Genomic DNA, 24312 nt, shown 5'->3' with positions numbered 1-24312 from the left:
ATCTTATTGTGGTAATAGAAATGGTATAAAATTAAATTCTGATGGCTTTAAAACTCCTTTGATAAATGTACTAAAATTAATTAAATTGTACACTTAAAACTGATAAATTTATAGCATGTAAATTATATCTCAAACTTAAAAATAGAAATGCAAACTTACTTTTAATCCTTATAATAGTCTTATGATGTAAACACTATGGTTATTCCCATTTTTAAAAAAAAGAAACTGAGGCTCACAAGGAGCTGGCCAGAGACAGAATCAAGATTCAAACCTACACCCATTATCTAACCCCAGTGCTTGACTAAGAAGAATCACAACAATCAGACACCATTCAGAGATTGTGGATATTGATGTTACTATTAGCTCTATTAAAACTTTGCATATCATTTGTTTTTTTTTTACAAGATGTAATTTATTGAGTAGTTTCTTGAGGGGTGGGAAGATAGGTCTGAAGAAGTTAATGAATAATGTTTTTAATTTTTATTTTATTTTTTGTGGTATTGGAAATTTAATCCAGAGGCATTCTAACTCCAAGCTACACCCCCAGTCCTGTTTTTATTTTGAAATAGGTTCTTCCCAGGTTGATGAAGTCTCACTACTAGCTGAGGCTGTCCATGGACCTGTGATTCTCCTGTTTCAGCCTTCCAAGTACTGGAATTATAGATATGTGCAACCACATCTGGCTTGAATGGTATTTTCATGTCTCAGGAAGACAAATACTGAGTGTTTTCTTTCATAGTGGAATCTAGAACATTAAATTTGAAATAACAAGATGTCATGTTGGCACATGCTGTAATCCCAGTACTTGGAATGTTAAAACAGGAGGATTACAGGTTAAAGATCAGCCTTGGCAGCTTAATGAGGTGTGTGTGTTTGGGGGGGGTACTGGGGATTGAACCCAGGGGTTTTCTACCTCTAAGCTATACCCTTAGCCCTATTTTGTTTTGAAATAGGATCTCACTAAATTGCAGAGGCAGGCTATGAACCTGCTATCCTCTTGTTTCAGCTTCCCAAGTACTGGAATTACAAGTGTGTGCCACCATACCTGGATCTTAGTAATACTCTTAACAACTTAGTGAGACCTTGTTTCCAGATTAATATAAACAGGCTGGGGGTATATTTTTGAGGCAGAATGTCCCTGGGTTTAATTCCTAGTACCAAAAAAAGTAAATTAGATAATAGACTTTAAAAATAGAATTGATATATTTCTTACTACTTAAATTATTTATTCTCACTCAGAGAAATACAAAGTCTGGTTGCCTTACTTTTATTTTTAAGTTACTGATTTCTTAATTAAGAAGCAATATGAGATAGGTTAATAGAAAATGTTATTCTGATACTAGTTCTATATTTTGCTGTGTTGTATTGGAAAAATGATTTATCTTTTTAAAATTCTCAACTGCCTTTGGTATGGTGGCATGTGCCTATAATCCTAGTAATTAAGATGCTAACATCATAATTTTGCTAACAGTATGATTTTACACAGGATGATTGCAGATTCGAGTTGAGTACTGACAATTTAATAAAACACTGTTTCAAGCTAAAAAGAAAAAAATATTAAAGGATTGGGGGGTATAGCTCAGAGGTAGAAAGTCTCTGGGTTCCATCCGCAACACCCCCCCAACAAAAAAGCTGGACATAATTTTTTTTTTGGTGGTACTGGGGTTACTGGAAGCCCTTCTATCTCCAGGCTACACTCCCAGACCTATTTTTTATACTTTTTATTTGGAAACAGGGTCTCCTAAGCCAGCACATATGGCTGGCTTTGAACCTGTGCAATCCTCCTGTCTCCACCTCCCAAGCACGGGGATTACAAGCGTGCGCCACCATGCCCGGTCTGGACATAATTTTTTTTTTTTGTTTTTATTTTTTGCAGTACTGAGGATGGAACCCAGGAGCACTCTACCTCCGAGATACACCCCCAGCCGTATTTTTTAGTCTTTCTTTTGAAACAGGGTCTCACTAATTTGCAGAGGGCCTCACTAAGTAGCTGAGGCTGGCCATGAGCCTGTGATCCCCCTGTCTCGGCCTCCCAAGTAATGGGATTACAAGTGTGTGCCACCACGCCCAGGCTAGGCATAAGTATTTGAGTTTTAGTTTATGTAATATTTTTAAATTTCCAAATTAAAAAGATAGCCCAAGTATTTTAAAGTTAAATTTGAGAGGCTTTTACTTTTTGAAACTTCTAAACAGTTTTATAAGCAGGTATTAGTAAAGCCAGTTCTACATTTCATAATGGGGCATGAATTAAGCATTTCTGCAAACTATGTTTTTCATGTTTTGTAGAGCCAACTTTTAAACAATGATGGCCATAATCCTTTAATGAAGAAAGTATTCGATATTCATCTTGCTTTTCTCAAAAATGGACAGTCTGAAGTGTCACTGAAACATGTATTTGCCTCTCTGAGAGCTTTCATCAGTAAGGTAAGGAGAGAAGATTTAGAGCTGCCAGTAGCTCTTCTTCATGGCAAAAAGAAAGAGGATCATTGTATTAATTTATACTCCTATCAACTAATTAAGCCACTAAGTTCTGCCTTTGTAAATAAAATAAACGCCGGGCGTGGTGGCACACGCTTGTAATCCCTGCTCTTGGGAGGCGGAGACAGGAGGATCACGCAGGTTCTAAGCCAGCCGCGCTGGCTTAAGAGACCCTGTTTCCAAATAAAAAAGTATAAAATAGGTCTGGGAGTGTAGCCCAGAGGTACAAGGGCTTCCAGGAACCCCAGTACCACCAAATAATAATAATAATAATAATAATAATAATAATAATAATAATAATAATAATATGCATACAGAGGACCTTACCACGAATCTCCTAAAATAAGAATCTGCTTTTATTTTTCACCTTTTCTTTTTTCAGTAGATTTCTTTTTAAGAGTGTCATTTCCTTTAATTTTTTTTCTATTTATTTTTTTCTTCTGTATATAGATAGTACAGGTGATGGAAGTCAGGAACTCACACATGGTCAAGAGCAGAACATTGAAAAGGAACAACACAGAAAGGGATAGAAAAGAAATCTCTAAAGGAGAAACAAGAAAGTCAGTCATGGGCTAGGAAGAAGGGCAAGAAAGACTATCATGCAAGACAAAGGACAAAAGAGTTCCAACATTGTTATGAGATACATGGTCAAATAAGATAAGAGGGAAAAGAGATTCATTAGAATTGGCAGTTAGGAAGTCGTTGATAATTTTGGCCATTGTCCTCTCAAAGTCATGCCCTATGTATGTAGAAGACTTAGTGTAAGGATTCACTATGCCACAGCCATGCCCTCGCATAAGTATGTATTTGCACACTAGAGTATCTTGTCCAGCAAGCGTTGGTTTAATCATGTGAAATATTGATGAGATTTGCCAACCACCAATCAGAAAATATTAAGCATTTCTAACAACACTGCAGAGTGCTGCACTTGCTTCACACTCACTGAAAACACCCCTTGTGTACTCTGAAGCATCTTACTGGTTGTTTGTCTATACATGTAATCCTGCAAGATTATAACAAGACTATGTTATATCTATAGATTATATTTCACAAAGCAAACTGAATACACTCTCAAAGTAACAGGGCACTTGGCTGATTTGAAAATTAGGTAGTCATTTTTGTACCCTTTTTTTTCAAGAGACAAAATGTAATATATGCACACAATTTTATATGTAATGCAGCATCACACCATGTAGGGCATTTACTCTTATTTTTTACATTCAGATACTCAAAACAGAACATAGAAAAATAAACAAGAATATATTCAATACTCGCAAAAAGTGATATGATAAAGAATATAAAGTACTGTTTTCCTTTCAACACTACAAAAGATATGTATATATACTTTTTATACAAGCAACATCACAAATGATCACATCTTCACATGAGTATAAGTATTATTTGTGCTCAGTATAAGGCTGTTTTGTGTGTGGGGGGGTCTGGGGATGGAACCCAGGGGCATTTGACCTCCGAGCTACACCCCCTGCCCTATTTTCTATTCTTTATTTTGAAACCAGGTCTCACTGAGTTGCAGAGGGCCTCACTAAGTAGCTGAGGCTGTCGGCGAACCACAATCCTCCAGGTCTCAGCCTCCCAAATGCTGGGATTACAAGCATGCGCCACCACGCCCGGTGGCTATTATCATTTTTCATGCTTAAAATTTTCTAGTTCTGTAACAATGCAATTTTTAATCCACTCAAGTAAATTCAACCCCATAGTTGCTGCTTCCCAACTTTAAGACATGCACCATATCTTTTTAAACACTGTTTATGTGTAAAGGTTGTCTGCCTATATCCCGCTTTGTTAAAAGAGCAACCTCTGTTGAATAAATTTCAGCTATAATTTTCTCAGCGATTGGGAGGTCATAATATAAGAAACTTGTTTTAATTAATAAGCAAGCCTAGTGTGGTAGCACACACTTGTTCTCCCAATATTTGGGAGGTTGAGGCAGGAGGATCACAGGTTCGCAGCCAGCTTCAGAAATGTAGTGAGGTTGTCAGCAACTTACTGAGACCCTATTTCCAAATAATAAAATAAAAAGGGCTGGAGATGTATATCAGAGGTCAGATGTCCCTGGGATCAATCTCCAGTAGCACAAAATATTATAAGCAAAAAAGCAAGCAATGCAGATTTTCCTGCCCATTTTTGAGACCCCATTTGAGAGCTACCATTTCTTGTTTTTAATATCCTTGTATTGCTACATCATAGTCTTACATCATAATATAAATCAGGTTGACAGTGACATATATACACACATTCATTCATCGAATACATATTACCAAGTACCCAGTTAAAGATTTCAGACTCTCTTGAGCTCTTCTCCAATCTGTAGTGTTTATACAAAGTCCCTTTTCATTTTGTAGTAAGATACTGATCAAATTTTTCTGTCATTTACACATACTGGACTTTTCATTAATTAGTTCTGGGTACCTGGAAAGGAGAGCCCTAGTCTCATGCTGATTTCTGTATTCTTGAGCACTGAGCATAGTTTTAGGTGAGGATGTGATAAGCACTCAGTATTTGATGGATTTTATGTTTGGTTATTATGTTTGGGTCTTCAGGTGCTTATTTCTGTTTCCTTGTTCTTTAGTTCCCTTCGGCCTTTTTCAAAGGAAGAGTGAATATGTGTGCTGCATTTTGCTATGAGGTTCTAAAGTGCTGCACCTCAAAGATTAGCTCAACCAGGAATGAAGCATCTGCACTTTTGTATCTTTTGATGCGAAACAACTTTGAATACACTAAGAGGAAAACCTTTTTGAGGACACATTTGCAGGTCAGTGAAAATCAAAGCTCCTTTTTATCATCCTTCAGTCTTCAATCTGTATCAGGATCTACATTCAGAGAGACCCCATCCAGTACAACAGCACTTAGTCACATGTGGCCATATCGCGCTTGAAGTATGGGTGGTTTGAATTGAGATATGCTGAAGTACAAAATATGTTAGCTTTCTAGGATTAAGTATGTGAAAATAAAGTATCCTATTTGTTCTGTATTGATCATATATTTGCATGATGTGCTGGATATATTGGGTTACCTAAAATGTATTAAAATAAGTTTCAGCCAGGTGTGAGGCAGACCCCTATAATCCTAGTTCTTGTGAGGGTTAGACAGGAGGATCACAGATTTGAAACCAAATTCAGAAACTTAGTGAGGCCCCCAGCAACCTAGTAATACTCTGTTTCAATTTTTTAAAAAATGTTCTGGAGGTATAGTGCAGAGATAGAATACCTCTGGGTTCAGTCCCCAGTAAAACACACACACACACACACACACACACACACACACACACACACACACACACACACACAATCAACCTCAACAAGTTATTGAGATTCTCACGAACCTAGTGAGATGCTATTTGAAAACAAAAATAATATAAAAGGACTAGGGGTATGGCATTGGAAGTAGAAGAACACCCCTGGGTTCAAACCACTGGATGGATGGATAGATTGATGATAGATACGTTTCATCTCTGTTTAACATAGCTACTAGACAATTTAAATTTTCACATGTGACTCACATCATACTTTTCTTGGATAAGGCTGTTCTAGGGCATAAGTGTCATGAGTGCAGGCTGTAGTTCAGATTTCATGACCATAACACATGCATGACCTGGAACAATTTATTACCATAGCCTCTCAAGTACTTGAGTTTCTTCAAATATAAAATAAGGGAAATATTAGTTGTCTACCTTAGAGGATTTTGTGAAGGTCAGATAAGATGTTCAGTTAATACACTTATTAGATACTATATAGCAGTCAATGCAGTTTCTGCTTTTTATACTTTAACATACTCATTTAAAACTAAAAGAAATTGAGCTGGATTCAGTGCTTACACTTGTAGTCCCAGGTACTTGGGAAGATGAGGCAGGAGCATCATTTGAGCCCAAGAGTTCAGAGCTAGCCTCAGTGACAGAGTGAGACCCTTTTCTCAAAGCAGTGAAAGCAATCGCAAGGAATAGTAGAAAAACATAGACTTAGAAAAAAGATCTGCCTGGACTTAAATCATAGCTTAACTATTTATTTGCTATGTGACCCTGCACAAGTTGCTCAGTCTGGCTGAGCCAGTATTCTGACCTGTAAAATGAGGCCAAGTATATTTTACCTTGCAGAGTAATCATGAGGGTTAAAAATAAAGCCAGCAAGAGTGTGTGTGTGTATGTCATTCTCAACATGATTTACGTTATGTGAGACTATAATGCACCAATAAAAGCATACATACAAAAATAAAGCCAAGCATGGTGGTGTACACCTGTAATCCCAGAACGTGGGGGAAATCACAGGTTCATGGCAACCTCAGCATTTTAGCAAGGACCTCTGAAACTTAGACATAAGGCTGGGAGGTTAGTTCAGTGGTAAAATGTTCCCAAATTCAATCCCCAGTAACACACAAAAAATGTGTGCAATGTCCAATAAAATGCCCAACACATAGTAGGCACTTATTCCATAGTAGTTATTACTTAGAACACAGTGACCACTTATTACATAGTAATTATTATTTAATATATCCATGCTTTTGTTTTTACTTGATGAAACAGCTCCGGACATAATCACAATTGGGACTTTTTGGCTTTGTGGGCCTTTTAATAATAAAATATATCCTTTGTCATATTTATATCTTCTATGAATTATCAATGGAGAAATAAACAGCAGCTTGTTGAATAATGTCATCAGTACAGTGGATAGCTAATAGCAATATATTCTTCCTTTCAAAATCTGACATATAGTTGGTCATGGTGACACATGCTTATAATTCCAGTACTTGGGATGCTAAGACAAGAGGATTGCAGGTTTGTGGCTAGCCTCAGCAACCTAATGAGGCCTTCCACAACTTAGTATAATCCTATTTCCAAATAAAAGAATAAAATAGGGAAATTAGGGCTGGGAGTGTAGCTTAGAGGTAGAATGCCCTTGGATTACATTCCTCCCTCTATACACACACACATACACACATACACACCTGCTCTATAATTACTTTGACATATAAGAGCCAGCTGGCTAATTACATATTAGGTCTTTTCACTTCATGTAAAAGCAAACATTTTCTTCCAAAATTTTCTAATTTGTGTGCCAATATGCCTCAAATTACTGTATTAGGATCCATTCTTCTGGACCAAAAAGTCAGTTCTCTCAAGTCCTTTATTAAAGTATAGGTGAGTGAATAAATTTGAAGATGTATAATAGTATTTGGCATATAGTATGTGCTCAATAAAGAGTTAATGAAGGTTATTATGATTATGATATCTTTAATTGTCACAACAGTTCTGTAAAGTAGGAATTACTATATCCCCACTTCACAAAAGAGAAAAATGAGATACAGAAAGGCTAAATAGGTCGCCCAGAGCCACACAGTGAATAACTGATGAAGTCAAGATTTGAATCCAAGTTTTACTCTACAGCACACAGTTATAGCTAGCTACTTCTATATCTTGTTTCCCAGGATAGTGGTAAAGCATTCAACTATTAACATTGTAGCATAAACCATTTGGGCATTAGCCTAAGGTAGTCTGAGATATTAAAAAGGACCAACAAAGATTATCACATAAACTGCTACTAAACTGGGCAGGTTCTGATCAAAACCAATTACGGGAGCTGAAAGATTGGACATAGGAGTCCAGTGTATAAAAACAGATGAGTGAAAAGGAGTAAGAAGCCAAAGAAAACCTTTATTTAGTCTCAGTTTGGCTGTAACTACTATCTTGCAAATATGTTCAATGTAGAATCTTGACCATCATTTTCTTATCAGAGTGTATCATTAGAATCTGTAAATAAATCATTTCATACTACTGTGCTCATGCTTATATAATGGTGAGAATTACTAGCATTTTTCAAAAGCCATTTGAAAAATAATGTTTGATTCTTCCCACAGATAATAATTGCTGTAAGCCAGCTGATAGCTGATGTAGCCCTAAGTGGAGGATCACGATTTCAGGAATCTTTATTCATTATCAATAATTTTGCAAATAGTGACAGACCTATGAAGGTATGTTCTCATTTCGAGTAATAAATTAGAACCACTTTCAACATTGGCAGGATTTATACTATAGAGCTACACTGTCATTTAGTTATAACTTTTAATAGTATAAAGTATATAGAATGTAAGTTCATGAGTTGAGGGTTTTATCTTGGGAACCAGTGGATCTCCAGCACACCGGATACCGCCTGGTATATAGTAAATACTCAACATCAGTTGACTGAATGGATTTATGCTTAGTACAATGTGTATCTTTTTCTGAGCCTTATTTCTAAACTTTCTAGGAAATAAATGAATCATTTCTTTAACAACTGTTATCTTTTGTCATATTGTTTAGTTAAGCACAGAGTTTGAAATTTGACACAAAATCTCAATTTTCAGAATAGTTAACAGCTGCCTGATCCATTGCCAACAGATGAGAAGTGGTACAGAAGGTTTCATTATTTGTTGGTTTTATGAGTTTTGAAAATTATCTGTTAACTAGTTGTGACTTGCTATCAATACTAACTGGCAAGCCCAAAGCCATCATTCTTAAGGACCAGTTTTCATTGAGGCCAAAGCCAAGACCTGGATCATCATTCCTTTTTCTTGCCTATATCTTTAAACCCCATAGCATTATGAAAATGCATCTGTCTTTTGTTTGTTGTTTGTTTGTTTGTTTTGGCCTGGCCTGCAGGTCCCAATCTTTAGTGATACATGTAAAAGGAAGGAAGAGGCCTTTGCTGTAGAGGACTTTTCCTCCCAGAGAAATGAATCGTTTCCATTCTTGGGAAAGGTCATATTCAAGCATGTTTGCCAATATTGTATAAAGCCTGAAAAAACTAAAAACTCATAGTCACAGCATATTTGATGTTTGGAATGTGTAGAATATTTACCAAAAAACATTCCCATAGGAATGTTGCTTACACTGAGAAAAACACAGAGTAGTGCCAGCTACTCACAGGCTGGGAAAGTTTGCCTTTTAGTCAGTTCTATTGGTTCCCCATGGAATCGTTATATGTTCCAGCTAATCCCACAAGCATAGAAACAACATATACTATTTATACTCTTTTATTCATGCTCCAAAACTTTGTTGTTATCCAGTTTTTATCATCTTTAATATGTTATATAGGCTGAATAGCATCTTTTTCTAAGTAAATGGAGCTTTTTTGTCTTGTCTTGATGGGGGATCTTTTTATTTATTTATTTTTTACTATTTCTAAAATGACTTAGAATGACTTCTGTTAGGATAGTTGTTACCAATAAACTCTATTGTCTTTTCCTCAGTAAATGATTTATAGAAACATATAATAATTATTTTTAAAGGAATTAATGGCAGTTTTTAAAATAAAACCATTTCCTCTACTCTATATGCTTAAAACCTACAGCATTGTAAAAATACATGTTTCTTTGTTGCCTGGTATATATGTCCCAATTTCCAGTGACACTTGTAAAAGGGAAGAAGATTCCATTGCTTTTCCTTCCAGAGAAATGAGTCATCCACATTCTTGGGAAAGGTCATATTTTATAGGTCACATTTTATAATATTCACATTAAGAACCCCTCTATCCTTTCTTCATCTTTTCTGGATCAAACAGATAATTGTGACTACCCCATGAGATTAAAAAGAAGTGATGGTACTTTCTTAACAGTGGTTAGGGGAGAGAGGAAACTCTAACTTAATGATCTTGAGGCAAAAAATATTTTTATATTTTAATGATCTAAACTCTTTGGACTATTCTGGGCTTTAGGATCTTCATGTGTGTGTACTGGAGTTTATACAGTCTGATTTTCAATTGAGCATATGTAGTAGACAGTAGATGGGGTCAGTATGCTTGCCAGTATGAAAAAGTGGCTGAGGAACTCTAGCTCTGGAGTCAGACTGCCTGGTTGTTCAAGTCTGCCTGCCAATTTTGAGACTTTGACCAAGCTGCTTAACCACATCATGCCTCAGTTTTCCTGTTGGTAAAATAATAAAGAGTAGTGCTTAACTAAGAGAATTATAAATAAGTGCCAAGCATAGATCACCCCTATGGCCGCTAGGAACTTTGAATATATTGTCATCAAGTTTAGAGCCATTGATGCCTGGCTAGTTATATATTTTAAACATAACTACCTTAAAACTCTTTCGATATGCCACATGCAATATAGCAAGCAGAACTGTAAGGTGAAGTAAAATCATCTTCTGTTCCCAGGAATGGATGCTCAGGCTAAAAGCATATCGACAATGTTGTTAAACATAATGTTTTTGTTTGTTTTGAAATTAGGCAACTGCTTTTCCTACAGAAGTCAAAGACTTAACCAAGAGGATTCGAACAGTTCTTATGGCCACTGCCCAAATGAAGGAGCATGAGAAAGACCCTGAAATGCTAATTGATCTCCAGTATAGCTTAGCCAAGTCCTATGCCAGTACTCCAGAGCTCAGGAAAACCTGGCTTGACAGCATGGCCAAGATTCATATAAAAAATGGAGATTTTTCAGAGGTGACTAGTTAAAGTTCTTAAAAGGACCCTTCAAAATCCCTTGGCCACATTCTGACACCTCTCTCTTGTCATCCTTTTTCAGGCTGCAATGTGTTATGTCCATGTAGCAGCTCTGGTTGCAGAATTTCTTCACCGAAAGAGTAAGATATTTTATCTTCTAAGTTGGGGGAATTTCTTTTAGCACGACAATTTTGATCTTTGTAGCGCGAAACTATGACTGTGAGCTTTGAAAAATATGTTCGCTTTCAGCCTCAGTAAGTATTCAACAGAAGTTGGTATAAAAGAAGCCAGGATTGTTCATTTTGCTTTGTGCTGTCATAGGAGGTTATAAGTAAGTTAAATAGTACAAGGCTGGGCCTCATGCCAAGTGTTTATTTTCCAAGACTGTCATCCTGGAAGACTGCCACAAATTAAATTCTTCTTTGGGCTCATGAGAAGCTCTGCATAAAACAAATCACTCATTTTCCCCTCATCCAACTCAACTTTGCCAAGATCTGTTCACAGATCGGGTCTCCACAGCCACTTTAGTGCAGTGACACCTGGATCACAGCTTTGAAGAGCATCAGGATCCAACAGCTTAGGATTCCTCTGCCCTGATAGTTTCTATTTCCAAAAAGAACACTGTTGACTACTATCAAACCTCAAATAGTAAAACAGTCAGGCTAGGTTTAAAAATCGATTGGTAGCTAGCTTTTGTGGCATATGCCTGTTATCTCAATACTCGGGAGGCTGAGGCAGGAAGATTGCAGGTTCGAAGCCAGCCTCAGCGACTTAGTGAGATCCTGTTTCAAAATAAAAATAAAAAGGGATGGGGATGAAGCTTGGTGGTAGAGTGACCCTGGGTTCAATCCCCAGTACCAAAAATAAAAAATAAAAATAAAAATATAAAAAACATCCATGGAGATTGCAATCAAGAAAACCTATCTATCACTATCAGAAAAAAGCTACTTCCTTTAAGGCAAACAAATAAGTGACAGAGCAAAAGGGAACAAGCTTATTGGATATCACTCTTACTCTGATTTTGGTAATGAAAATATAAACTTATGAACTTGTTTTAATGTTTTGTTTTGGGTTTTGTTTGGTACTAGGGATGGAATCTAGAGACATTGCACCTCATATGTATGTATATATGTATGTATGTATGTGTATGTATGTATATATACACATATCTATATATACACAGATTTATATATGTATATGTAGATAGATGAATAGATGGATGCTGGGAATTGAACCCAGGAGCACTTTACCACTGAGCTACATCCCTAAACTTTTATTTTGAGACATAATCTTGCTAACATATGAGTTTGGCCTCAAACTTGCAATCCCCTTGCTTCAGCTGTCTAAGCCCCTGGGGTTATAGGTGTGTGCCACCATGCCCTGCCAGTCTACTTATATTTTATTTATTTATTTTTGGTACTGGGGAGTAGACTTGGGGATATTCTCTCTGTGAGCTACACTCCCAGCTCTTTATTATATTTTGTTTTGAAACAGGGTCTCAACAGGTTGCTGAGGGCCTCACTAAGTGGCTAAGGCTGGCCTGGAACCTGCCATCCTCCTGTCTCTGCCCTTGCCAAGTAGTGGCATTACAGGCATATGACACCACACCAAATACCATTTTACTTATATTTTAAATTAACACCACTGTGGTGGCATATACCTATAAATCCAGTACTTGGGAGGCAAAAACAAGGGGATTGCAGGTTTGAGGCCAGTCTCAGGAAGTTAGCAAGGCCTGTTCCAATATTAAAAAAAATAAAATGGATCTGAGGTATAACTCAGTATGCTCCTGGGTTCAATCCCTAATACCCAAAAAGTAATACTTTGTTGATGATATAAAATTCTTCTGAACAGTCCTTGTGTTTGAAATTGTTAAATTCTAGTTTTCTCTTTATAATACATTTTATTCATCATTCATTCTTTAATTCATTTGGTACTAGGAATTGGACCCAGGGCCTTGAGCATGCTAAGCATATGCTGTATTATTGAGCCATATCCCCATTCCCAATATGTGGTTTTATTTATTTATTTATTTATTTATTTATTTATTTATTTATTTATTTTGCAGTACTGGGGATTGAGCCCAGTGGCATTCTACCCCTAAGCTATACCCCTAGCCTTATTTTTTTTCTTTATTTTAAAACAGGGTCTCACTGAGTTGAAAAAAGCCTCACTAAGTAGCTGAGGCTGTGGGTGAACCACGATTATCCTATCTAGGCCTCCCAAATGTTGAGACTACAAGCATGCACCCCCATGCCCAGCTAATAATGTGGTGTGTGTGTGTGTGTGTGTGTGTGTGTGTGTGTGTGTGTGTGTGAGAGAGAGAGAGAGAGAGAGAGAGAGACAGACAGACAGACAGACAGACAGACAGACAGAGACAGACTGGGGATGGAACCCAGGGGCTTTTTACCTCCAGGCTACACTCCCAGAACTATTTTATATTTTATTTGAAAAGAGGGTCTCACTAAGTTACAGAGAGCCTCACTAAGTAGCTGGGGCTTGCTTCCAACCTGTGTGATCCTCCTGTCTCAGCCTCCCAAGCGCGGGGATTACAAGCATGCGCCACCACGCCTGGCTATATGTGGTTTTATTTTTTATTTTTATTTTTTTGGTGGTACTGGGGTTCCAGGAAACCCTTCTACCTTCGGGCTACACTCCCAGATACCTATTTTTTATATTTTTAGTTGGAAACAGGGTCTCTTAAGCCAGCGAGGCTGGCTTCGAACCTGTGCGATCCTCCTGTCTCTGCCTCCCAAGCTTGGGGATTACAAGTGTGTGCCACCACACCTGGCCTATATGTGGTTTTAAAATGAAAAAGATGATCAAAATCAGGCCTGTTTGAGGGTTTTCTTAGTTACATCACTGATAAGCCAATGACACTGCAGTATAAAGAAATGTTGAAATTTCTTTACACTGCAGTGTAAAGAAATGTGTGCCAAATAACTGACCAATATAAGAATCCTAAGCACAAAATTAACTATGACTTTAGGTGTGTCTTTCAGAGAAATTAGGTTACTACTACATTTCTAATTAATAGAAATCTAAAATAAGAATTCCTAAGCCAGGCGCGGTGGCATACGCTTGTAATCCCAGCATTTGGGAGGCTGAGACAGGAAGATTGTGCAGGTTCAAAGCCAGCCTCAGCTACTTAGTGAGGCTCTTTGCAATTCAGTGAGACCCTGTTTTAAAATAAAGAATAAAAAAATAGGGCTAGGAGTATAGCTCAGAGGTATAATGCCCCTGGGTTCCATCTCCAGTACTGTAATAATAATAATAATAATAATAATAATAATAATAATAATAATAATAATAATAATAATGAAGAAGAAGAAGAAGAAGAAGAAGAAGAAGAATTTCTTATTCACCACGTAAGTTAGCTTTTCAGCATTATGACAGATTGCCTAAGAAAAATTAAGTTAAAGAAGGGAAGATTTATTTTAGCTCACAACTTCTGAGATTTAGGTCCAGGGTCATCTAGCCTCATTGCTTTGGGGCCTGTGGTCAGGCAGAACATTGTGGCAGAAGTGCATGGTGGAGCAAAGCAGCTCATTTCATGGTGGCCATGAAATGAAGAGAGGAAAAGGGCAAAGTATCAATATTTCTTTCAAGAGTATGTTCCCAGTGGCATGCTTCAACTAGAACCCACCCCTAAAATTTCTACCATCCCCTAATTAGTGCCATTAGTTGGGGACCAAGCCTTCAACACCTGAGTTTTGGGTGATGAGTTTTTGTTTTTGGTGCAAGGGATTATAACTCAGGGGCATTCAACTTAGAAGATACACCTCAGTCCTATTTTATTTTTGTTTTGAAACAGGTCTAAGTTGAGGTTGTTATTGAACCTGTGATCCTCTTGTCTCAGCCTCCCAATTACTAGCATTACAGGAGTACACCACTACTCCTGGCTTTTATTTTTTTTTATTTTGAAACAGGGTCTCACTAAATTGCAGAGGGCCTCACTACATTGCTGAGCCTGGCCATGAACCTGCAATCTTCCTGTCTCAGCCTACTAAATACTAGAATTATAAGCATGCACTACCATCATATCTACTAAGTATAAAAATGAACTCTTTAGATTTCAAAAACAGTTAAATATGTTTAAAATGTTCCCTTAGTTTTTTTAGTTTTTTCCCTTCACAAGTACAAAGACTTTAAAACTGAGCAGAAGTCAAGAATTATTTATCTCTAGGATCAATCCTTGAGATTTAGAAATACAATTTTTGCTATGGTTATTTGGATATTAGCAACAGCCAGCTATCCTAACCACTAAACTCTGGTATGTTTTAACAGGTGGAAACCACGTTTTTAACTAGGACTTTAAGTATTTCATAATCTCAAGGTTTTCTAATATTTATTCTTCCTAGAACTTAAAGAGCTCTCAAGCTAAGGAGGGAAAAATGTTGTTTTCCATTTTTTAAAAAAAGTTAAGTTTAAAGAAGTTTATATATTTATTTATAGGTGCCATCTATTTTTAAACCTGGGAAGTTATTCTTGCTTAAATTAGAAAACCTTATTCTTTTGGGGGGAGTAGTACTAGTGATAGAACCCAGCCCTTTTTAAGATAGAGTCTCACTAAGTAGCCAAAGCTAGCATCAAACCTTAAATCCTGCCTCAATTTCCCAAGTCACTGGAATTACAGGCATGTGTCACTGAGCCTAACTCTCTTCTTTTCCTCCTCCTTCTCCTCCTCCTCTTCCTCCTCCTCCTCTTCCTCTTTCTTTTTCACTGATAGTTGAACCTAGAGGCATCCTACCACAGAGCTACACCCCCAGCTCTAATTTATTTTTTATTTTGAAAGAAGTTATCTCTAAGTTGCCGAGCCTGGCCTCAAACCTGTGATCTTCCTGTCTAGCCTCCCAAGTACTGGGATTACAGGAATACACCACTATGCCCAGCTTCTTCTGTATCTTTTAGTCAGAGTCTAGTACACATAAATTAATTGGAGAGCCCAAGAACTAAGGGACATGGGACCAAGTTGATATCTTTTTCTTGTTATTCAATATTTTATTAGTGAACATTTTTTGAGGTAGTGGGGATAAAACTCATGAATTATCTACTATTGAGGTACATTCCCAACTCTTTTTTTATTTTTTTGTCTTGAGACAGAGTCTGAATAAATTGCCCAAGCTGGCCTTAAACCTACAGTTCTCCTGCCTCAGCCTCCCAAGTAGCTGGGATTAGAGGCATACTCCAAGCCAAGACCAACTTATGTAACAAAGATAATGAAGCGACTCTAAAATTCTGTTTTCTGTCACTAAGTGTCCTTTAATAATGATGACAAAAGAAGAGGGGAGCTAGAGTATATTTTAAATCCTTGATCCACATCCACTGCCAAAATTATTGTTTTCTTAAATTCCTAAGCCATTTCTCTTGAAGTCCCTTATAAAATATTTTTAATCAAGATGGGATAAAATAATACTTATCAGCTAACACATTGGAACCAGATGTCCTACTTTTTATACTTTTTAAGAGGAAAAGTTTGTTCTATTGGATAGTTGCCTAAACATGTAAGGGCCTGGGGCTCCTGTCCCAGCCCTCAGGGGTGACTGTGTAATACCAGTGGAAGGGCCACTTCCAGATTCTTTGTTGTCTCATGGAAGGAGCTGACAGGGAAAGGAGAAGTTATAGGGTCCTCCCTGCCCCCACTTCACCCTCAGACTTCTTTCAGGCAGCCTAAGCACTCCCTCCTTCTACCAGAGAGAACTTATGGATTGTCATTCTCTTCCCTTTACCCACATTACCTCTAAAATGATGATTTTGCATATTCATTATTCTTTTAACCCCCCAAAAAATTATGGAATAAAAAACATGCCAAAATTTCCTTATTTCTGCCAGATGTGGTTGGCACATGCCTGTAATCCCAGCACTTTGGAGGCTGAGGGAGGAAGGTCACAAGTTCAAAACAACCTTAATCAACTTAGCAAGACTCTCAGCAACCTAGCAAGACTGTTTCAAAATTTGTAAAGAAAAAAATTAAAAAGGGCTGGGGGTTACAGCTTGGAGGTAGAATGCCTCTGGGTTCAATCTCCAGTACTACCACCACCACACACAAAAAAAAGAATTTCCTTATTTCTGTTTTGTCTGAGAAGATCAAAATTTCTGGATCACATGCTCTAGAGGCTAGACTTTTACATTCTCTTTTCCTGAGAGAGGGCACGACTCTTCCCCAGGGAAGACAAGAGTCAAGTTTCTGCATTCTTCCATTACCAAATAGCATCATAGTTTCAGCAAAGCCTCAGTCAGTCCTGAAGGGTTATCCCCTAAACCCAGGAAATGGAATTTTCTTTTCCATAGAGCATATTCTATTCCTTCTTTATATGGTAATGTTGCTCTCTCTCCCAAGACTTTATATCTAGTATCTAATAGCTGAAGTTCTACAGAACTTTTGGTTTCCTTTTTCTTTCCCCATTACTCTGCTCAGGACTTTAACCTCTTACCCTTCTGACCAGAACCATATGTGATCAAGGTTTGGACTGTTGCCCATCCTACATAACCATACCCATATTTTCTCATGCAGTCATTGACATTCAACATGGTCATCCCTACCTGGAAAGTTTCCACCTTGCTATCCCTTAGACAGCATTTAGGAATATGTTGGTGGTACATACCTGTAATCCTAGTACTTGGGAGGCTGAGGCAAATTACAGATTCAAGGCCAGCATCACCAGCTTAGCCTAATATTAGAATCTCCAGGACCACCTTACGCAAGGTCTACATAAGATCCCTCAAAAAGATGCCTCTTACTGTGGGGGTATACATACTAGCCACTTCTAGGATTAGCTGTTTGTTTCATATGAAAATCTTCCTAGAATTAAGAGGAACCAGAACTGTCCCCCAGCCAGGCATAGTGGCACACACCTATAATTCCAGTACTTAGGAGGAGGATTATAAGTTCACAGCCAGCCTCAGCAATTTAGCAAGGCCCTCTACAACTTAGTGAGATCCTGTTTCAAAATAAAAAAAATAGGTCTGAGGCGTGGCTCAGAAATAGAACACCCCTGGGCTCAATCTGCAGTAACTAACTAATACACACATGCATGCACTACCCCCCTCCCCGTAAAGCATTTTAAAGAACCTGACAAACAAAAGGGTTCTAATACCATTGAATGTTGGTGGGGGTTGATAAGCAAAAGAGATGGAGGGATATGTTCTTCTCTATATAGAGATAAATCATCAGGGATATATATTAAGACAACACACTTAAGAATAGTAGACTCTGAAGCTAAAAATCCACAATAGTATTTACAGTAGAGGATGTGGACAACAAATTTCAAACTGGATATTGACCTTTATGCTCTTGAGACAACATTAGTTGACCTACTTTAACTTAGGAAACACAATGGAAGACTCTTCCAAGATGCTCTTCTCATCTGTCCTCAGGCTCAGTAGTGTGCTTTGCTTTATTTTTCCCTATATCACACTATTCTATGGAAACCCTATATTTATAATTATTTAAATAATCCTTTCTGAATAGAAAGGAATTTTTCCCCAGTCCTGGAACTAACAATAGTCTGAGGCCTTCAAGGATTGACCCTTCTTTTCTTTATTTTGTATTTTTTGTGATACTAAGGATTGATCCCAGGGGCATTCTACTTCTGAGCTACACTGCCAGTCTTATTTTGTTTTGAAACAGGATCTCACTACCACACCCAACATCAGTACTTTGAATAGAACTCTGTAGAGCCCTGTAATAGACCATTTTAGGCGTGCTCACATTAAAAAATTATATACTCTTGTAATACTGGTATTTGGGAGGCTGAGACAGGACAATCACAGGTTAACAGCCAGCCTCAGCAACTTAGTGAGGCTATCTTCAACTTAGTGGGACCCTGTTTCAAAATAAAAGAATAAAATAGATCTTGAACTATAGCTCAAAGGTATAATGACCCTGTTTTCTATCCCCAGTACCACCACCAAAAATAAAAGAAAATATTAAAATGAAGTGTCTCATGGTCTGTCTTCAGTGCCTTCTACTACCTAATTCACTTGTACAGAAATAGCCAAAAATCTGGTAGATCAAAGTAAATATAACTTTTCATTTATGCCTTTCTCTTTAATAGAAACTCATTGACTATATCCCATGCATTTCTCCCTTCTTAGAAAAGTACCTCAAAATGACCTTTGGTATGCAGGTGTAGTGGCACAACCTGTAATTCCAGTATTGTGGAGGCCGAGATAGGAAGATTACAGGTTTGTGGCCAGTCTCAGCAACTTAGTGAGACCCTATTTCAAAATTTAAAAAATAGAGCTAGAGGTATAGCTAAGAGGTAGAATGCCCCTGGGTTCAATACACACACACACACACACACACACACACACACACACACACACACACTCGCGCGCGCGCACCCCCCCCACACACACACACACAACTTTGACATTGAGTTTGGTGGTGCACTTATAATACCAACTATTTTGGAGGGGGACCTAGGAAGATGACATGATCCCAGGAATTAGAGGCAAGCCTGGTTAGTATAGTGAGACCCTGTCTCAAAAATATAATAAAGCCATCTTTATCTACCAGCCATCTATCTCTCTCATAGAAATGTGTTTACTTTGATAATTTATGTTCTATCTATCATCTTACCCTTAAGATTTATATCTAGTTTGCTTTCATTTAGATAAAATTTGTTGGCAAAATCCAAGCCCTGATACATAATCTTTTCCCAGCAAGATTCTGAAATATCTCAATATGAGGTATTTTTAAACCTTCTTTATTCCTTCCCAACCTCTAACCCCAGGAAGATTACCAGCTACATAGTTACAAGAAATGCTCATTATGTCTCAGCATCATTATTAAAGAGGTGGCCAGACAGTACATTGAAATAGCTATTCAGCCACTGTCAGAAGGAAACTTTTCCCTTGGTTAACAGTCTGTTGTAAGAAGACTGAATTCTAAAATTTCAGCCCACTTTATATTGTAGTAAAAGTAGCTACCCCAGAAATATTTGGACCAGATCTATAAGGTAACTATATAGCCTTCTTCACCTAGACTCTTACTTGACACTAACAGTTTGGCCCACAGTCCTATAGCATCTCTTCTCAGTTGGGTTCACTTGCTACTTCACAGGGATCCAGCTGGAAACAAATATTTAATTCTGTCTTGGAGAAGTTAGTTTACTTATTGGGAGGCCTGTTTTGATCATGATAATTCATTAAATACTCCTTATATGCTAGGTTCTATTCTAAACATTTCACATTTTATTTAATTCTAATAAAGTGGCTATTATTATTCCCATTTAGCAGATGATAAAACTTTTTTACAATCTCAGGGAGATAAATGTGTCCCAAATCACACTTAGAATTAGGTTTAACTTAAAAAACTATTGTTCTTCCATTTCTGCCCTGTTTCTCCACATATGCTTCATTCCTGCCATCTGTTTTATTTCCTTCCCCTTTTACAAGTCCTAAGCTAGGTCTTCTTCAGCAACACTCAGTGAAATTAGGCACTAGAGAACATCTGAACATCTTTCACTGGTTAGTGGAAAAGTTCTTGCCTTGTTTAGAACATATACTATAACTGTACAAAGGATCTAAATCTGCGTGTGTGTGTGTGTGTGTGTGTGTGTGTGTGTGTGTGTGTGTGTGTTTTACTGGGGATTGAACCTAGGAACTACCTCCAAGATACATCTCCAGCCCTTTTATTACTTCTTTTGAAACAGGGGTCTCAGTAAGTTACTGAGGGTCTGAGTTCCTGGTCTTGAACCAGCAATCCTTTTTTTTTTTTTTTTTTTTTTTTGGTGGTGGTACTACGGGTGGAATCCAGGGGCTTTCTACCTCCAGGCTATACTCCTAAACCAGTTTTCTATTTTATTTGGAAACAGGGTCTCACTAAGTTGCCGAGAGCCTCACTAAGTTGCTGAGAGCCTCACTAAGTACCTGAGGCTGGCTCAAATCTGTGTGATCCTCCTGTCTCAGCCTCCCAAGCGCAGGAATTACAAGCATGTGCCACCATGCCCAGCTATCTAAGCCTTTTAAGTACTAAGATTACAGGCCTGTGCCACCACACCAGGATAGGATATAAGTTTTAATAGTCAAAGAATAAAACTTATAAGTAATTTGGGCTTTCTTTTTGGACAAAATACTGGTAGAATTTTTATAGATGAAAATAAGTTATGAAATTTGTTCTAATTGAAACTTGAGCAATCCTCAGCAATAAGAACCAGGCAAGAGGCATCACAATCCCAGACTTCACATTATATAGAGCAATTGTAGTAAAAACAGCATGGTATTGGCACAACAGGTATACTGACCAGTGGAACAGAAGAGAAGATACAAAAACAAACCACACACCTATAGTCAATCTTTGAAAAGGGGGCCAAACTCATACAATGGAGAAAACATAGCCTTTTCAACAAATGGTGCCGGAAGAACTGGATATCCATTTGTAAAAAGATGGAACTAAATCCTTACCTCTTGCCATGTACAGGAATCAACTCGAGATGGATTAAAGCCTTAGAAATTAGACCAGAGTCTGTGAAGTTATTAGAGGAGGGCATAGGCGCAACACTCCAACATACAGGCACAGGCAGTAACTTTCTCAACAAGACTTCCAAAGCGCAGAAAAGTAAAGCAAGAATTAACAAGTGGGATGGCATCAAACTAAAAAGTTTCTGTTCATCAAAGGAAACCATCAAGAACCTAAAGAGAAAGCCTACAGAATTGGAGAAGATCTTTACCAGCCACTACTCTGATAGAGGGCTAATATCCCAAATATACAAAGAGCTCAAAACACTCTACACTAGCAAAACAAATAAACCAATCAAGAAATGGGCAACTGAACAGAATAGACACTTCAGAAAAAAAGAGATACAAATGACCAATAGATACATGAAAAATGTTCAACATCATTATCCATTAGGGAGATGCAAATCAAAACTACATTAAGATTCCATCTAACCCCAATCAGAGCGGCAAACATAAAGAAATCAAATAATAACAAATACTGGTGAGGATGTGGGGAAAGGGAACTCTTTTAACACTGCTGGTGGGAGTGCAAACTAGTTCAGCTGCTATGGAGACCAGTGTGGAGATTCCTTAGAAAACTGGGAATAGATCCACCATATGATCTGGCTATACCACTCCTGGGTATTTGTTGAAAGGGGTTGAAATCAGAGAACTACAATAACATATGCATAACCATGTTCAGAGTAGCACAATTTGTAATAGCCAAAATATGGAACCAACTTAGGTCTCCATCAACAGATGAAAAATTGTGAGAAATACACACAATGGAATTCTACTCAGCTATAAAGAGGAAGAAAATCTTGTCATTCTCAAGAACATTATGTTAAGTGAGATCAGCCAGGCACAGAAAGAGAAGGGATATACATTTTCTCTAATATGCCTAAACTAGGGAGCATTAGGAATACCAGGGGGACACCAAGTAATGGAGTGGAAACCTCAGCAAAGCTAGAATGTAAGGGTAGGAGAGGAAGAAGGCTGAGGTTGATTAATGGAGGAGCTACATCCGAATAAGTGTAAAAGTATGAATGTAGCATAGTTAACCTGGACACTCATTGTTGGGAGGGAAGGGGAAACAGGGGTGGGGGATAGGGGACCAAGCACAGTCTGAATGTATGCCATATTCAATATGTTCCACATAAAAATACAAAAATAAAGAAAAGAAACTTGTACTTATGACTTAGATCCTTCCCAAAACATCTATTTATATAAAAATAGCTAGTTCTTATATGGCTTTCTGTTATTTACCAATCTTTTTTATAAATATACTTTATTGTTTTTTGCACATAGAATTATTCCCTAATGGATGTTCAGCCTTCAAGAAAATTACTCCTAATATAGATGAAGAAGGAGCAATGAAAGAAGATGCTGGAATGATGGATGTCCATTATAGCGAAGTAAGAGCCCAGTTATAAAAACTTCACTTCTTCAAATACATTTGTTTTAACAGTTTTAGAGCTAACTTAATTTTGAAGGTATACAAGGGTTAATGAGCTCTAAATATTAAACCAAAGCTTTTCCTGTTTGTAGACTTTGTCTCTAGAATAGCTTACATGATCTAGTTTTAGGAATCCAACATTAACTATCTTTGAAGCACCTTCCCAATAACTAGATCACAGTCGACATATGGGAAAACCTCCACAAAGATAGATTTAATATTGCCCTTTACTTCATCTAAGTAAAATAGGGGTAACTTATTTGAAAATGGGACTTATGCTCTGTAATTCAAATGAATAGAAAACAGCTACAGCAGCCGGGCGTGGTGGCGCACGCGATTGGGAGGCGGAGACAGGAGGATTGCGCAGGTTTGAAGCCAGCCGCGCTGGAGTAAGAGACCCTGTTTCCAAAAATAAAATAGGTCTTGGAGTGTAGCCCGGAGGTAGAAGGGCTTCGAACCCCAGTACCACCAAAAAGAAAACAGCTACAGTTGTCAGTCACTCAAAAAATATTTTTTGTGTGTGATACTGGGAATCGAACCCATGGACATTCTACCTCTGAGCAACACCCCAGCCCTACTTTTATTTTTTTCAGCTCTATTTTTATTTGGAAAAAGGGTCTCACTAAGTTGCTGAGGCTGGCATAGAACCTGCAATCCCCCTGTTTAAGCCTCACAATTACTAGGATTGCAGGTATGCACCACCACACCTGGCTTCAACAAAGATTTTTTGAGTACTGTCATAGGAGCAAGACTCTGGTCTTAGTATTATAAGGTCTACAAAATAATTAAATATGGCTTGCTCCTGACTGCCAAAGTCTACCGAAGAGGTAATACACCTGCATGAAATGAAAAGGCAAAACATTGCCATTTAAATAACATAGATATTATGTAGCATGCAAAATGAGAGGTGAGAGAGAGGCCTTTACTCTGAGGTGGCACAGAGTAGGTATGATAGAGGAGTTTGAAGAATGAGGACACTCTGATAGTATTCCAATAGAGAAGATCAGGGATACAAAGACTAAGTTAGGAAAACATAAGGTGTGTTGAGGCACAAATGAGTAGATCCCTTGGGATTCACATATCAAAGAGTAGTAGTGGAGATGGGCCAGGGTTTTAGAAACTGAATGCTTAGGCTTTATCAAGTAGAGTGTTGAATTATTATCAAAGGTTTTTGAGGATGAATATGGCAAGATGAAAGCAAAAAGAGAGGAGGTTAATTTGGTGCCAAAACTGCACATGTACTGGAGGTAGAGGAATCAAGACTGGAAGCAGAGGCTAGAAGGAAGGATGCCCCTATTGTCCACTTGTGAGACAGAGTCACACCAGAATAGCAAAAGATTCAGGAAATAATGTGAGGAAGGAAATAAGGAAGACTTTCTGACTATGGGAGGTGAAGAGTCAAAGGTAGTTCTAGGAGTTTTAGGTATCAAGGAAAAATAGTAGATCAATGGCTTTGCAGAAAAAATGGTGCTTTCTATTTTAGATGTGAATGAATTTGAA

The 24312-nt window shown here is 37.7% G+C and overlaps 1 protein-coding gene across 1 annotated transcript in view; it reads left to right on the top strand.

Moving 5' to 3' along the window:
* DOCK11 (dedicator of cytokinesis 11) overlaps nt 1-24312 on the top strand; it is a gene marked incomplete at both ends in the record, with an annotated part of 236379 nt that overhangs the window by 190272 nt on the left and 21795 nt on the right. The window contains 6 exons of the mRNA XM_080719505.1: nt 2287-2424; nt 5069-5251; nt 8347-8460; nt 10698-10913; nt 10996-11053; nt 22665-22771. Of these exons, the coding sequence (XP_080575631.1) occupies nt 2287-2424; nt 5069-5251; nt 8347-8460; nt 10698-10913; nt 10996-11053; nt 22665-22771 (816 nt within the window). The remainder of the gene's footprint in view (nt 1-2286; nt 2425-5068; nt 5252-8346; nt 8461-10697; nt 10914-10995; nt 11054-22664; nt 22772-24312) is intronic.

Source organism: Muscardinus avellanarius (genome assembly GCF_963383645.1).
Source record: "Muscardinus avellanarius genome assembly, chromosome: X".
Lineage (NCBI taxonomy): Eukaryota > Metazoa > Chordata > Mammalia > Rodentia > Gliridae > Muscardinus > Muscardinus avellanarius.
The sequence above is the reverse complement of the archived record's forward strand: the minus strand, read 5'-3'. Positions and strand labels throughout refer to the sequence as shown.